Source organism: Oncorhynchus mykiss, chromosome 1 (genome assembly GCF_057628025.1).
Source record: "Oncorhynchus mykiss isolate SJ-2025 chromosome 1, ASM5762802v1, whole genome shotgun sequence".
In the NCBI taxonomy this organism is placed as follows: Eukaryota; Metazoa; Chordata; class Actinopteri; order Salmoniformes; family Salmonidae; genus Oncorhynchus; species Oncorhynchus mykiss.
Genome location: NC_143022.1, coordinates 33,223,813 through 33,237,055, shown reverse-complemented (window position 1 = coordinate 33,237,055; position 13,243 = coordinate 33,223,813). Strand labels below are relative to the sequence as shown.

General features: G+C 40.5%; 1 protein-coding gene across 1 annotated transcript in view; it reads left to right on the top strand.

Moving 5' to 3' along the window:
* The window catches only part of LOC110521239 (ras-specific guanine nucleotide-releasing factor 1-like), a 32,798-nt gene extending 20,728 nt beyond the window's left edge, over nucleotides 1-12,070 (top strand). Inside the window, exons 17-27 of the mRNA XM_021598687.3 lie at nucleotides 7,192-7,368; nucleotides 7,548-7,654; nucleotides 7,763-7,875; nucleotides 8,027-8,087; nucleotides 8,295-8,398; nucleotides 8,554-8,638; nucleotides 8,774-8,971; nucleotides 9,224-9,303; nucleotides 9,429-9,546; nucleotides 9,643-9,711; nucleotides 9,885-12,070. Coding sequence (XP_021454362.1) covers nucleotides 7,192-7,368; nucleotides 7,548-7,654; nucleotides 7,763-7,875; nucleotides 8,027-8,087; nucleotides 8,295-8,398; nucleotides 8,554-8,638; nucleotides 8,774-8,971; nucleotides 9,224-9,303; nucleotides 9,429-9,546; nucleotides 9,643-9,711; nucleotides 9,885-9,977 — 1,205 coding nt within the window. The 3' untranslated portion in view covers nucleotides 9,978-12,070. The remainder of the gene's footprint in view (nucleotides 1-7,191; nucleotides 7,369-7,547; nucleotides 7,655-7,762; nucleotides 7,876-8,026; nucleotides 8,088-8,294; nucleotides 8,399-8,553; nucleotides 8,639-8,773; nucleotides 8,972-9,223; nucleotides 9,304-9,428; nucleotides 9,547-9,642; nucleotides 9,712-9,884) is intronic.
* The last annotated feature ends 1,173 nt before the right edge of the window (nucleotides 12,071-13,243 follow it).

Below are 13,243 nucleotides of genomic sequence, written 5' to 3'. Positions count from 1 at the left end.
CCTGGAGCCAGTGGGTTTGGCGACGAATATGAAGCAAGGGCCAATCAACGAGAGCATACAGGTCGCAGTAGGGGGTAGTATATGGGGCGTTGGTGACAAAACGGATGGCACTGGGATAGACTGCATACAATTTGCTGAGTAGAGTGTTGGAGGCTATTTTGTAAATTACATCGCCGAAGTCAAGGATTGGTAGGATGGTCAGTTTTACTAAGGTATGTTTGGCAGCATGAGTGAAGGAGGCTTTGTTGCGAAATAGGAAGCCGATTCTAGATTTAATTTTGGATTGGAGATGATTAATGTGAGTCTGGAAGGAGAGTTTACAGTCTAACCAGACACCTAGCTAGGTATTTGTAGTTGTCCACATATTCTAGGTCAGAACCGTCCAGAGTAGTGATGCTGGACGGGCGGGCAGGTGCGGGCAGCGATCGGATGAAGAGCATGCATTTAGTTTTGCTTGCATTTAAGAGCAGTTGGAGGCCACGGAAGGAGAGTTGTATGGCATTGAAGCTTGTCTGGAGGTTAGTTGGTGTCGTCTGCATAGAGGTGGATCAGAGAATCATCATTGATGTATACAGAGAAATAAGGGCGTGAGAATTGAATTGAATGGGTCGATGAATACGGCTGCATAGTATTGTCTTTTATTGATGGCGGTTATGATATCGTTTAGGACCTTGAGCGTGGCTGAGGTGCACCCATGACCAGCTCGGAAACCAGATTGCATAGCGGAAGGTAGGTGGTAGAGAAGGTAGAGAAGGTACGGTGGGATTCAAAATGGTCGGTGATCTGTTTGTTAACTTGGCTTTCGAAGACCTTAGAAAGGTGTAGGTCTGTAACAGTTTGGGTCTAGAGTGTCTCCCCCTTTGAAGAGGGGGATGACCGCGGCAGCTTTCCAATCTTTGGGGTTCTCAGACGATACGAAAGAGAGATTGAACAGGCTAGTAATAGGGGTTGCAACAATTGCGGCGGATCATTTTAGAAAGAGAGGGTCCAGATTGTCTAGCCCAGCTGATTTGTAGGGGTCCAGATTTTGCAGCTCTTTCAGAACATTTGCTATCTGGATTTGGGTGAAGGAGAAATGTGGAAGGCTTGGGCACGTTGCTGTGGGGGGTGCAGAGCTGTTGACCGGGGTAGGGGTAGCCAAGTGGAAAGCATGGCCAGCCGTAGAAAAATTCTTATTGAAATTCTCAATTACTGTGGATTCATCGGTGGTGACAGTGTTTCCTAGTCTCAGTGCAGTGGGCAGCTGGGAGGAGGTGCTCTTATTCTCCATGGACTTTACAGTGTCCCAGAAGTTCTTTGAGTTTGTGCTACATGATGCCAATTTCTGCTTGAAAAAGCTAGCCTTTGCTTTCCTAACTGCCTGTGTATATTGGTTCCTAACTTCCCTGAAAAGTTTCATATCGCGGGGGCTATTCAATGCTAACGCAGTACACCACAGGAAGTTTTTGTGCTGTCAAGGGCAGTCAGTTCTGGAGTGAACCAGGGGCTATATCTGTTCCTGGTTCTACATGTTTTGAATGGGGCATGCTTATTTAAGATGGTGACACTACCGTTCAAAAGTTTGGGGTCACTTAGAAATGTCCTTGTTTTTGAAAGAAAAGCCATTTTTTTTCGTCCATTAAAATAACATCAAATTGATCAGAATTACAGTGTAGACATTGTTAATGTTGTAAATGACTATTGTCGCTGGAAACGGTTGTTTTTTTATGGAATATCTACATGGGCGTACAGAGGCCCATTATAAGCCACCCTCACTCCTGTGTTCCAATGGCACATTGTGTTAGCTAATCCAAGTTTATCATTTTTAAAGGATCATTAGAAAATCCTTTTGCAATTATGTTAGTGTTCGATTACAGGCTCAAAATGGCCAGAAACAAATAACTTTCTATTATTGTTCTAAGAAATTAAGGATATTCCATGCGAGAAATTACCAAGAAACTGAAGATCTCGTACAACGCTGTGTACTACTCACTTCACAGAACAACGCAATCTGTCTCTAAACAGAATAGAAAGAGGATTGGGTGCACAACTGGGCAAGAGGACAAGTACATTAGAGTGTCTAGTTTGAGAAACAGACTCCTCACAAGTGGCAGCTTCATTAAAGAGTACCTTCAAAACACCCGTCTCAACGTCAAAAGTGTAGAGGCGACTCTGCGTTGCTGGCCTTTTCCTTTTCTTTTCTTGTGCTTTTCTTTCAAAAACAAGGACATTTCTAAGTGATCCCAAACTTTTGAATGGTAGTGTATGTAAAGTACCTTCGGAATGTATTCAGACCCCTTTGAGTTTTTTCCACATTTTGCTACGTTACAGCCTTATTCTAAAATGAAGAAAAACAATCCTTAGTAATCTTCTCACAATACCCCATAATGACAAAGGCAAAACAGATTTTTTTTTTATGTTTGCAAATGAACTATTCTGACCCTTTGCTATGAGACTCAAAATTGAGATGCATCTTGTTTCCATTGATCATCCTTGAGATGTTGCTACAACTTGATTAGAGTCCATCTGTGGTAATTTCAGTGGATTGGACATAATTTGGAAAGGCACACACCTGTCTATATAAGGTCGCACAGTTGACAGTGCATGTCAAAGAGTTGTCCGTAGAGCCCCGAGACAGGATTGTGTCGAGGGACAAATCTGTGGAAGGGTACCAAAAAATGTCTGCGGCATTGAAGGTCCCCAAGAACACAGTGGCATCCATCATTATTTAATGGAAGAAGTTTGGAACCACCAAGACTCTTCATATTGCTGGCCGCCCGACCAAACTGAGAAATCGGTGGAGAAGGGTCTTGGTCAGGGAGGTGACCAAGAACCCGATGGTCACTCTGACTCCTGTGGAGATAGGAAAACCTTCCAGAAGGACAACCATCTCTGCAGCACTCCACAAATCAGGCTTTTATGGTGGGGTGACCAGATGGAAGTCACTCCTCAGTTAAATGCACATGACAGCCCCCTTGGAGTTTGCCAAGATGGGACTGGGAGACTCATCAGGATCGAGGGAAAGAGCAATGTACAGAGAGATCCTTGATTATAACTTGCTCCAGAGTGCTCAGGACCTCAAACTGGTGCAAAGGTTCACCTTCCATCAGGACAACGACCCTAAGCACACAGCCAATACAACACAGGAGTGACTTCGGGACAAGTCTCTGAATGTCCTTGAGCGGCCAGAGCTTGAGAGGATATGCAAAGAAGAATAGGAGAAACTCCCCAAATACAGGTGTGCCAAGCTTGTAGCATCATACCCAAGAGGACTCGAGAATGTACTCACTGCTAAAGGTGCTTCAACAAAGTACTGAGTAAAGGGTCAGAATTCTTATTTAAATGTGATATGTCAGGGTTTTTTGAAAATAACAATAGCAAAAATGTCAAAATAAATGTTTTTGCTTTGTCATTATTGGGCATTGTGTGTAGATTGATGCGGGGGAAAAACATATTTAATCCATTTTAGAATGAGGCTGTAACCTATCAAAATGTGAAAAAAGTCAAGGGGTCTGAATACTTTCTGAAGGCAATGTATATACAATGTATATATACATACATATATACATACATCCCGGGGCGGCAGGGTACCCTAGTGGTTAGAGCATTGGACTAGTAACCGAAAGGTTGCAAGTTCAAATCCCTGAGCTGACAACGTACAAATCTGTCGTTCTTCCCCTGAACAGGCAGTTAAGGCCGTCATTGAAAATAAGAATTTGTTCTTAACTGACTTGCCTAGTTAAATAAAGGTAAAAAAAATATATATATATATATATATATACGGTACTAGTCAAAAGTTTGGACACACCTACTCATTCAAAGGTTTTCCTTTATTTTGACTATTTTCTACATTATAGAATAATAGTGAAGACATCAAAACTATTAAATAACACACATGGAATCATGTAGTAACCAAAAAAGTGTTAAACAAATCAAAATATAGTTTAGATTTTAGATTCTTCAAAGTAGCCACCCTTTGCCTTGATGGCAGCTTTGCACACTCTTGGAATTCTCTCAACCAGCTTCACCTGGAATGCTTTTCCAACAGTCTTGAAGGAGTTCGCACATATGCTGAGCACCTGTTGGCTGCTTTTCCTTCACTCTGTGGTCCAACTCATCCAAACCATCTCAATTGGGTTGAGGTCGGGTGATTGTGGCGGCCAGGTCATCTGATGCAACACTCCATCACTCTCCTTAGTCAAATAGCCCGTACACAGCCTGGAGGTGTGTTGGGTCATTGTCCAGTTGAAAAACAAATGATAGTCCCACCAAGCACAAACCAGATGGGATGGCATATCATTGCAGAATGCTGTGGTAGCCATGCTGGTTAAGTGTGCCTTGAATTCAAAATAAATCACAGACAGTGTCACCAGCAAAGCATCCCCACACCACATTCAGAGACTTGTCCCGAAGCCACACCTGATTTGTGTTGGTTGTGTGCTTAGGGTTTTTATCCTGTTGTAAGGTGAACCTTCACCCGAATCTGAGGTCCTGCGCGGTCCTGAGGTCCTAAGGAGTGGCTTCCGTCTGGACCCTCTGCCTTTAAAACCTCTTAAGGATTCGCCGCTTTTTTTCAATTTTCTCCTAAAATGACATACCCAAATCTAACTGCCTGTAGCTCAGGCTCTGAAGCAAAGATATGCATATTCTTGGTACCATTTGAAAGAAAACACTTTTGAAGTTTGTGGAAATGTGAAAGGAATGTAATAACAATAATATTACACAATAGATCTGGTAAAAGATAACACAAAGAAAAAACCAACCGTTCTTTTGTATTTTTTTTGTACCATCGTCTTTGAGATACAAGAGAAAGGCCATAATGTATTATTCCAGCCCAGGTGCAATTTCGGTTTTGGCCCCTAGATGGCTGCAGTGTATGTGCAAAGTTTTAGACCGATCCAATGAACCTTTGCATTGCGGTTCAAATTTTTGTATCAAGACTGCCCAAATGTGCCTAATCTGTTTTTGAATATCTTTTCATGTTCAAAATTGTGCACTCTCCTCAAACAATAGCATGATATTGTAAATTGGACAGTGCAGTTATATTGGCAAGAATGTAAGCTTTCTGCCAATATCAGATATGTCTATGTCCTGGGAAATGTTCTTGTTACTTACAACCTCATGCTAATCGCAGTGCTGCAGAGATGTTTGTCCTTCTGGTAAGTTCTCCCATCTCCACAGAAGAACTCTAGAGCTCTATCAGAGTGACCATCGGGTTCTTGGTCACCTCCCTGACCAAGGCCCTTCTCCCCTGATTGCTCAGTTTGGCCGGGCGGCCAGCTCTAGGAAGAGTCTTGGTGGTTCCAAACTTCTTCCATTAAAGAATAATGGAGGCCACTGTGTTCTTGGGGACCTTCAATACTGCAGACATTTTTTGGTACGCTTCCCCATATCTGTGCTTCGACACAATCCTGTCTCGGAGCTCTATGAAACAATTCCTTCGACCTCATGGCTTGGTTTTTGCTCTGACATGCACTGTCAACTGTGGGACCTTATATAGACAGTTGTGTGCCTTTCCAAATCATGTCCAATCAATTTAATTTACCACAGGTGAACTCCAATCAAGTTGTAGAAACATCTCAAGGATTTGAATTTAATCAATTTTAGAATAAGGATGTAACGTAACAAAATGTGGAAAAAGTCAAGGGGTCTGAATACTTTCCGAAGACACTGTGTATATATATATATATATATATATATCTTATTCATGTTTTTTCTCTATCTCTGTTTTTCTAATAAAGAGTCAAAAGTGATATAGAAAATTATTATTTGAGTGTTCTATGCCTATTCAATTGTCAGTGGCATGGTGCATACACTGCAGAAATGCTCAATTCTATGTGCAGTGATCTCTGCCACACAAGATAAAATTCATGCAGACTAATTCGGTGGAGAGAATATGAACATGCAGGGAAAGCCAACGCTGGGAATGAGTAGGTGTTGGGGATACTTGTGTCATAGCAACTACAGTATGAGCGTGTTTCCCTGCCTGCCGCCCCCGGTAACGAGGTTGTTTTAGTACAAGACAGTCAGTGAAGAAAGCTCTGCTGTCTGTCTTCCTGCTCTCAGGACAGAATGTACACCAGGTCAAAGGTGAATCGAAATCTGCCATAATTTGCATTGACAGTACCGGGGCAGCAGGTAGCCTAGCAGTAATGAGCATTGGGCCAGTAACGGAAAGGTTGCTGGTTTGATTCCCTGAGCCGCCTAGGTGAAAAATCTGTTGATGTGCCCTTAAGCAAGGCACTAAAACCAAATTGGTCATGTAAGTCGCTCCACTAAATTGTACTCAGATTAGTTTTATATTACTCTCACCATAAAGCTCAATTTTATTTGTTAATGAATGATTATTGTAAGTCAGTGTGCAGACAGTGTGCACAGAAACCAGTCCATTCTTCCATTATGCTGATATTGGTGGCTATATTTAGCTACACCCATCTTAAATATCAAAGCCTCATGTAAAGTCTATGTTCTACTGGGAGAGAATGTGGTGCTCTTGGATTCTGCTGCCCTCTACTGGAGACAGAATAAATGAAAACCTGTCCTGTTACACAATGAATTAAACTGACACAATAGCTAATGCCTTTTTGGGTAAGATCCATTTAGTAGCATATCAAGATTAATGTTGCTTGCTAAATGTTGTCAACTACCTCTTAAATCTCAGCGAAAAGGTTAGAGTTGCAGTACCTACTGAAGTAGTAGTGATCCACAGTGATCCACAGTGATCCACAGTGATCCACAGTGATCCACAGTGATCCACTGGACACAGACGTCCGTTTAACGTCTAGTATTGATTTAAATTTGGCTGAATTGTCAACTATTGTGAATTCAATGTGAAGTCAACAAAAAATGTCACCATGTCATTGGATTTAGGTTAAAAGTTAAGTGAAAATAAGAAATGCCCTTAGGTTGATTAATTTTTCCATGTTGATTCACTGTCATCATATAGACTTTTGGGGGTTGAAATTATGTGGAAACAATGTTGATTCAACCCGTTTTTGCCGTTGTTGCAGCTGACTCTATCATGGATCACTTTAGTGGCTGTCCAAGGGCAGTCATAATCTCAACAATTTATTGGCTTGGAATGGTCTTTCCATGTTATACCAATAGTACTTTATTGTAAAGGTATCGCATTACATCAATTAAGTTCACTAAAATAAATCCCATGGCATTTTACAGCCAGTATAACTGTCTCCATATTGTATCTCCCTGTAGAATTCTCCCTGTTCTCATACAACAATGGCACAGTGATGTCTTCGTGTCGCCCTGAGATGGACAACAACAACCGCAGTGCCCTCTCTGCAGCCTCCGCCTTCGCCATCGCCACGGCAGGAGCCAATGAGGGCACGCCCACCAAGGAGAAGTATCGCCGCATGTCCCTGGCCAGCACAGGTACAGAGCGTGTTAAACATCAGTTCTGTCCACAATGGGACCATTTGAATATACCACATTTTCAAAAGCATGAGAACTTTAATGTCATTTTTGTTCTTCTCAAGATAAAAAAAAATCGATATAGTCATTAAAAATGTAGGTGTGATATTTGCATGGTGTTTTTGAAACATTTTACGCAGGGTTCCAAACAGACCAGAGGAATGGGGACAAAGAGTTTGTCATCCGAAGGGCTGCAACCAACAGAGTCCTAAATGTTCTGAGGCACTGGGTGTCAAAACACTCTCAGGTAACACTTCCAGATACATAGTTATGATAATTCACTACTTCTAATGTAAAATAGAGTGCAGGTTTCCAATCAGTTAACATTTTTGTGTGCATTTGTATTGACCTCCAGGACTTTGAGAGTAACACTGAGCTGAAGCTGAAGGTCATAGCCTTCCTGGAGGAGGTGATGCATGACCCAGAGCTGCTGACCCAGGAGAGGAAAGCAGCCGCCAACATCATCAGGTACCTACCAGCACTACCATCGCCTCAGCTTATAGACACACACTGCTAACATTGAATACATGGGCTATAACTTCTATAGGGCTGATTAACACTGATGTACAGAGTAAAGAGAAACACATTATAAATACATACCTGTTGTATGGTCTATTAGGACCCTGACACAGGAGGACCCTGGTGACAATCAGATCAGCCTGGAGGAGGTTAAACAGCTGGTGAGTGGGATGACTGCATGTGGATCTGGCAGTAATGTAAAGAAGACACTGTGTTTTACAAAAGATGGTAATTGAGTCAATAGAGGACAATCTCTCCTTGACATATGTTAAGTATGTGTCTCAGGAATGTTAGATTATAGGGAAGTAGTTGTCATACCTCGCGTCTTGAGAATGGTTACCACTGATGCTCTTTTATGGGTGTACTAGGCGTCAGTAGGGAAGGCAGAGGCATTTGAGAGCCATTCTGCCCTGGAGATAGCAGAGCAGCTCACCCTACTAGACCACCTGGTATTTAAGGTCATCCCATATGAGTGAGTGACACCCAAACACATGTTGTATTCTCAGTTGATGATACATACAGACATACAATATGGGAGACATACAGTGATTTTGAATAACAACTATGCAGTATTAATGAGAACAAATTAGATTTATTTCTACTTGATCCTCCAATATTGTTTTACAGAGAGTTCTTTGGTCAAGGCTGGATGAAGAATGACAAGACTGAAAGGACACCATATATCATGAAAACAACAAAGCACTTCAATGATGTATGCAGCTAACAACGCCCACCCCCCCAACATAATATTACAACTGTACATTTTCACTTTTTTTATTACAGTGTTTGGCTTTGGTTGTTATGCATTAGGAACATGGCTATTCCTTGTCTGTCTTGCCTCTGTTAGATCAGTAACCTGATTGCCACGGAGATCCTGCGTTGTGACGATGTGACCACGCGGGTGGCGGTGATGGAGAAGTGGGTGGCGGTGGCGGACATCTGCCGCTGTCTCCATAACTACAACGCTGTGCTGGAGATCACCTCCTCCCTCAACCGCAGCTCTGTGTTCCGCCTCAAGAAGACCTGGCTCAAAGTGTCCAAGCAGGTAAGGCCACATCTCTTCACTACACACACCCAGCTCACTGATGGCTCGTAGCCTGGTCCTAGTAATATTATTACATATTTTATCATTGCACTGGGACCTCAATACACTCTTATAAACAGCTTGTTATGACACCTCAGACCTCTATGAATCCTTATAGCTTACTACCGATAAGACATCAATTTAACAATGGTGATTATACCTGCGTGTTTTCCAACATAATATTTTGACACAGTATTTTATTTAATCTCTCAGACTAAAACCGTCATTGACAAGCTGCAGAAGTTGGTTTCGTCAGAGGGGAGGTTCAAAAATCTGAGGGAGGCTTTAAAGAAGTGAGTGTTTCTTCTGCTTGTTCTAATAACTACAAAAGCCAAAAGCCAATAAAATGTTACTGGCCATTCGGGCAGTGGCTCGATCAAAGTATTAGCAAATTTGTGACTTCTGTTTTTCATTTTAGCTGTGACCCTCCCTGTGTACCATACCTGGGGATGTACCTCACTGATCTGGCTTTCATTGAGGAGGGGACGCCCAACTACACTGAGGACAAATTAGTAAACTTCTCAAAGATGAGGATGGTAAGCGGCTCTGCTTCATGTAATGTTACAGAGATATTCAAAAGCGTTCTGTGGCTTTGTATTGTATACATGGCTTATGTTGTTATCTCTCTGCAGATTTCACATATCATCAGAGAAATTAGACAATTCCAGCAAACAGCATACAAGATTGATCATCAGCCAAAGGTAAAGTTTTAAAGCTGTTTCGTGGTAACTTCTGTTATATTGTACATATAAAGAGAAACAGAAGAAAATGGCAATGGCCATGAGGGAAATCCTGAGTGTCGGTATTAGTCACATCATATAGATTATCGTAGTTGTAGCCAACCTGCTGAACCTGTATATTTGTCCTGGTCTAGGCAGCACAGTATTTGCTGGACAACAGCTCTGTTCTGGATGAAGAAAGCCTGTATGAAGCCTCTCTCAGAATTGAGCCTAAAGTCAACAACTGAAGAGGATGACAGTTTCCCAAAGTGTACTCTCTGTTAAAGAACTATGTCGTACACAGTAGACATAAACAATAACTGGTGTTAAGTCATGTTTAACATGTTTGCTCTTTATACATGTGTTGTTTTGAGATGTTATCTTATGTACACATGTTCATTTAATTGTCACATTGTTGTTGAAATATTTAATTTTTCCTCTGCAACAAGGACCATTTCACTGGGCTTATTAGAGTGATAACTAAAGTCACAATGATCTTGCATAATGGTGTGTCCTTTGTAACCAATGAAATTGATTGACACCTTTTCATACTGTGGACTTTGCACTTCCTGTAAGCACACCTGCTGCCAGGGTCCTACTGTACAGGAAATATTGTTCTCTTTACTCAAATAGATATAATGTGTTTATCTGCAACTGATGTAGCATTGTAAAAATCTAACCAGGTAAAACGACATGGACATTTTTAAACCCAAAATTGATGCGGCTAAACCAATGTGTGTTCCTTTAATTGTTCTATATCAATCTGCCTCCTCCCTGCTTTGATTATTTGCTTCCATTTGAATTTCTATCAACATTTGAGTAATCTTGTCACAATTGAGATATGAGAGCCACTAGCACCACAGAGCTTTGTCTTGTCGTCATGAGGAGTGATTCTTACATAATAAGATATTACACTTGCCTGATACAGGAAGTTCCTGACTTGCAGTACAGTACTGAATCTGCTCTGAAATGAATGAAGAACAGCAAATATATAAGGGCATATCCACACAACAAGCTTTTATCTAAGAACCAGCAAGGTCTGGTTTCTTTTGAAAACATTGAAGTCAAGTGTGAATACACCCTAACCTAAAACATGATTAACAATATTTGTAGCTTTATTTCATTACTGTTGCATGTTGCATTGTAACAGGCGGTTAAATCACAAACCTCTTACAGTATATTTGCAGAAGTAATTCAAGTCAAGTAGCCATAAATACAATTTTGTTTTGCAGAATAAACTCTATTAATCCATGCAATTGAAATGGCTGGTAATAAGCCAGTGTACGTTATATCTCCAATACGAGTGTACTTCCAGTTTGATAATGATTAGTTGGGGGTGACATCTTGTTTGACTAGGGGTTTGGGGAAGTTTGCTGCTATTCTTGGAGCATGCCATTGTAGCTGTTTCCCTTTTTAAAAGCACATGTGTGTTAGCTTTCAATTTAAACTTAACGGAGCACACATATTAAAGAAAAATAAAGCAACACCCTTGAAATTGTAGTATTTTCAGGCTTTGTGATATTTGTGTACAGTAAAAGGTTGTTCCGCTATTATACTGTATCATTCAAAGACGATCTATGTCCTTTTGCTGTTCCAGTGATTGTGGAACGTGACCGTATATCACTCTGTTAAATGCATTGTTGTTTAAGAGTATGATAAAAGTAAGTGAATGAGTTACTCCGCCTGCAGCATTCAAAAGGTATTTTTGTAGTATTAGTACAAGGCAAGGGGTTACAAGAACACAGGAAAGTATTTTGTACTTTGTTGTTGTTAATTCACCTTGCTGAAATGTATGCTGTACATTTTGTACATGCAGCCCTGCATATTTATTAATGTGGAACAGTGTCAAGTACACCTCTGAAAAGCATTGTATCCCAAGCGTCAACACAAAATGCTACAACAATTGTAATTTTGAAACCATGACTTAGAGGTAGAAGACAACTTCAAAGTGTTTTGCATATACTGTAATCCTGTCTATAATCATTCTCTTAGCAGGAATATAGTAATGTAGTGCTTATTCTGTGAATATTTGTATGTATTTTTACCATGTACAGTCTAGAAACATTTAAAGCTCATATGGCAGGCATGCAACACTGTATCAGACAATATTAAAACAATATATATACATATATATACTGTATACACTTATACGTGCACATACTCTTATAAATGAAATATTAACAAACAAACGTTTTGCTGTTAGCAATACCCAGTGGTATGAGAATTATCTTTCAACCCTTATGTTTATTTCCACAGCTTGAGAAATATTTCCAGTTTTGTAAAAAGAAAAAATGTATGTTTCCTGATTACCTCTTGCTAATAAATCTATTCTATCTCAGGGGCATTGTTGTCTCAAGTGTGTTTGTGAGAAAACAATACATTTTCTTCTCTCTCGCTCTTCTCTCACTCCCCACCCCCCTCTATCACATGCACACACCACACAAACACACACTCTACCATAGCCGTGGGAAGTACGGGTGCTGGAGGTGAAAGAATTTGTGTTGTTACAATAAAAAGCTATTGAACAATTTTTGTGTTGCATTATATTATCATCATACTAGGCCCTGTAGATAGATAGATATACTACATTTTGTTTTCAACTTCAATAGCCTGTATGGAATTACTGAGAAACTAGGATACTAGAAACTGTCTTATCTGATGCATATTGGGATGCACTGTATCCACACAAAATAAAACAGTAAATTCACAATGACCTGAATTCTTTTGATGTTACTGTGTCATCCATGCAGTACAACAAGGAGTGTGACATGGAGGAGTACTACCACAGACTTCAGATCTTCATTGAGAACAAGAGGATTGACCATGACTGTGAAGGAAATCACAAGTTCACAAGTATGAATAACTGCATTACAGTTGTGTTTCTTCAGTTGTTAGAAGTTTGCATATCCTTTGAGTATGTCAATATATTAATTGTGCCTTCTTCTGAGATTTGACCTCCTTACCTAGTGGGACTGAATCCGTTCTCGGACACGACCTTACTTTGCTCAGGCCTTCAACAACCATGGCAGTAAGGGGTGAGTGTCACGACTGGAAAAACCATTTCCTTGTAAATACTGTATATTCACAAAAATATCTTGGTCTAACTGGACACTATTAGATTCTTACTCCAGCTCTGAAAAAAAAAACATGTTAGCAGTCAAGCATTTGAGTACATCAAGTATAACAAGGGACTCATGACAGAGGATAACTATCCATAACAGCACATATATGTAAATAGCAATGCCATCTTTACAACAACTACAGTACTAGCACTTTGAAAGGTGACAATCTATTAACATCATTTATGCTGGAATCATTTTGAAGGAGGGCACTTGCAAGTTCAAGACTGATTTGGCCGCTGCTTTCGTTAAGGATGTGGTCAACATAACAAGGGTAAGTAAATTCACATTACTTTGGGTTATTTGGTGCATTGACTACCCAGGCAGTCATCTTATTGTTTGTTTTTTTCATGGCAGTATGATGAAATGGGTATGCTGGATGCTGTGGCCAAACA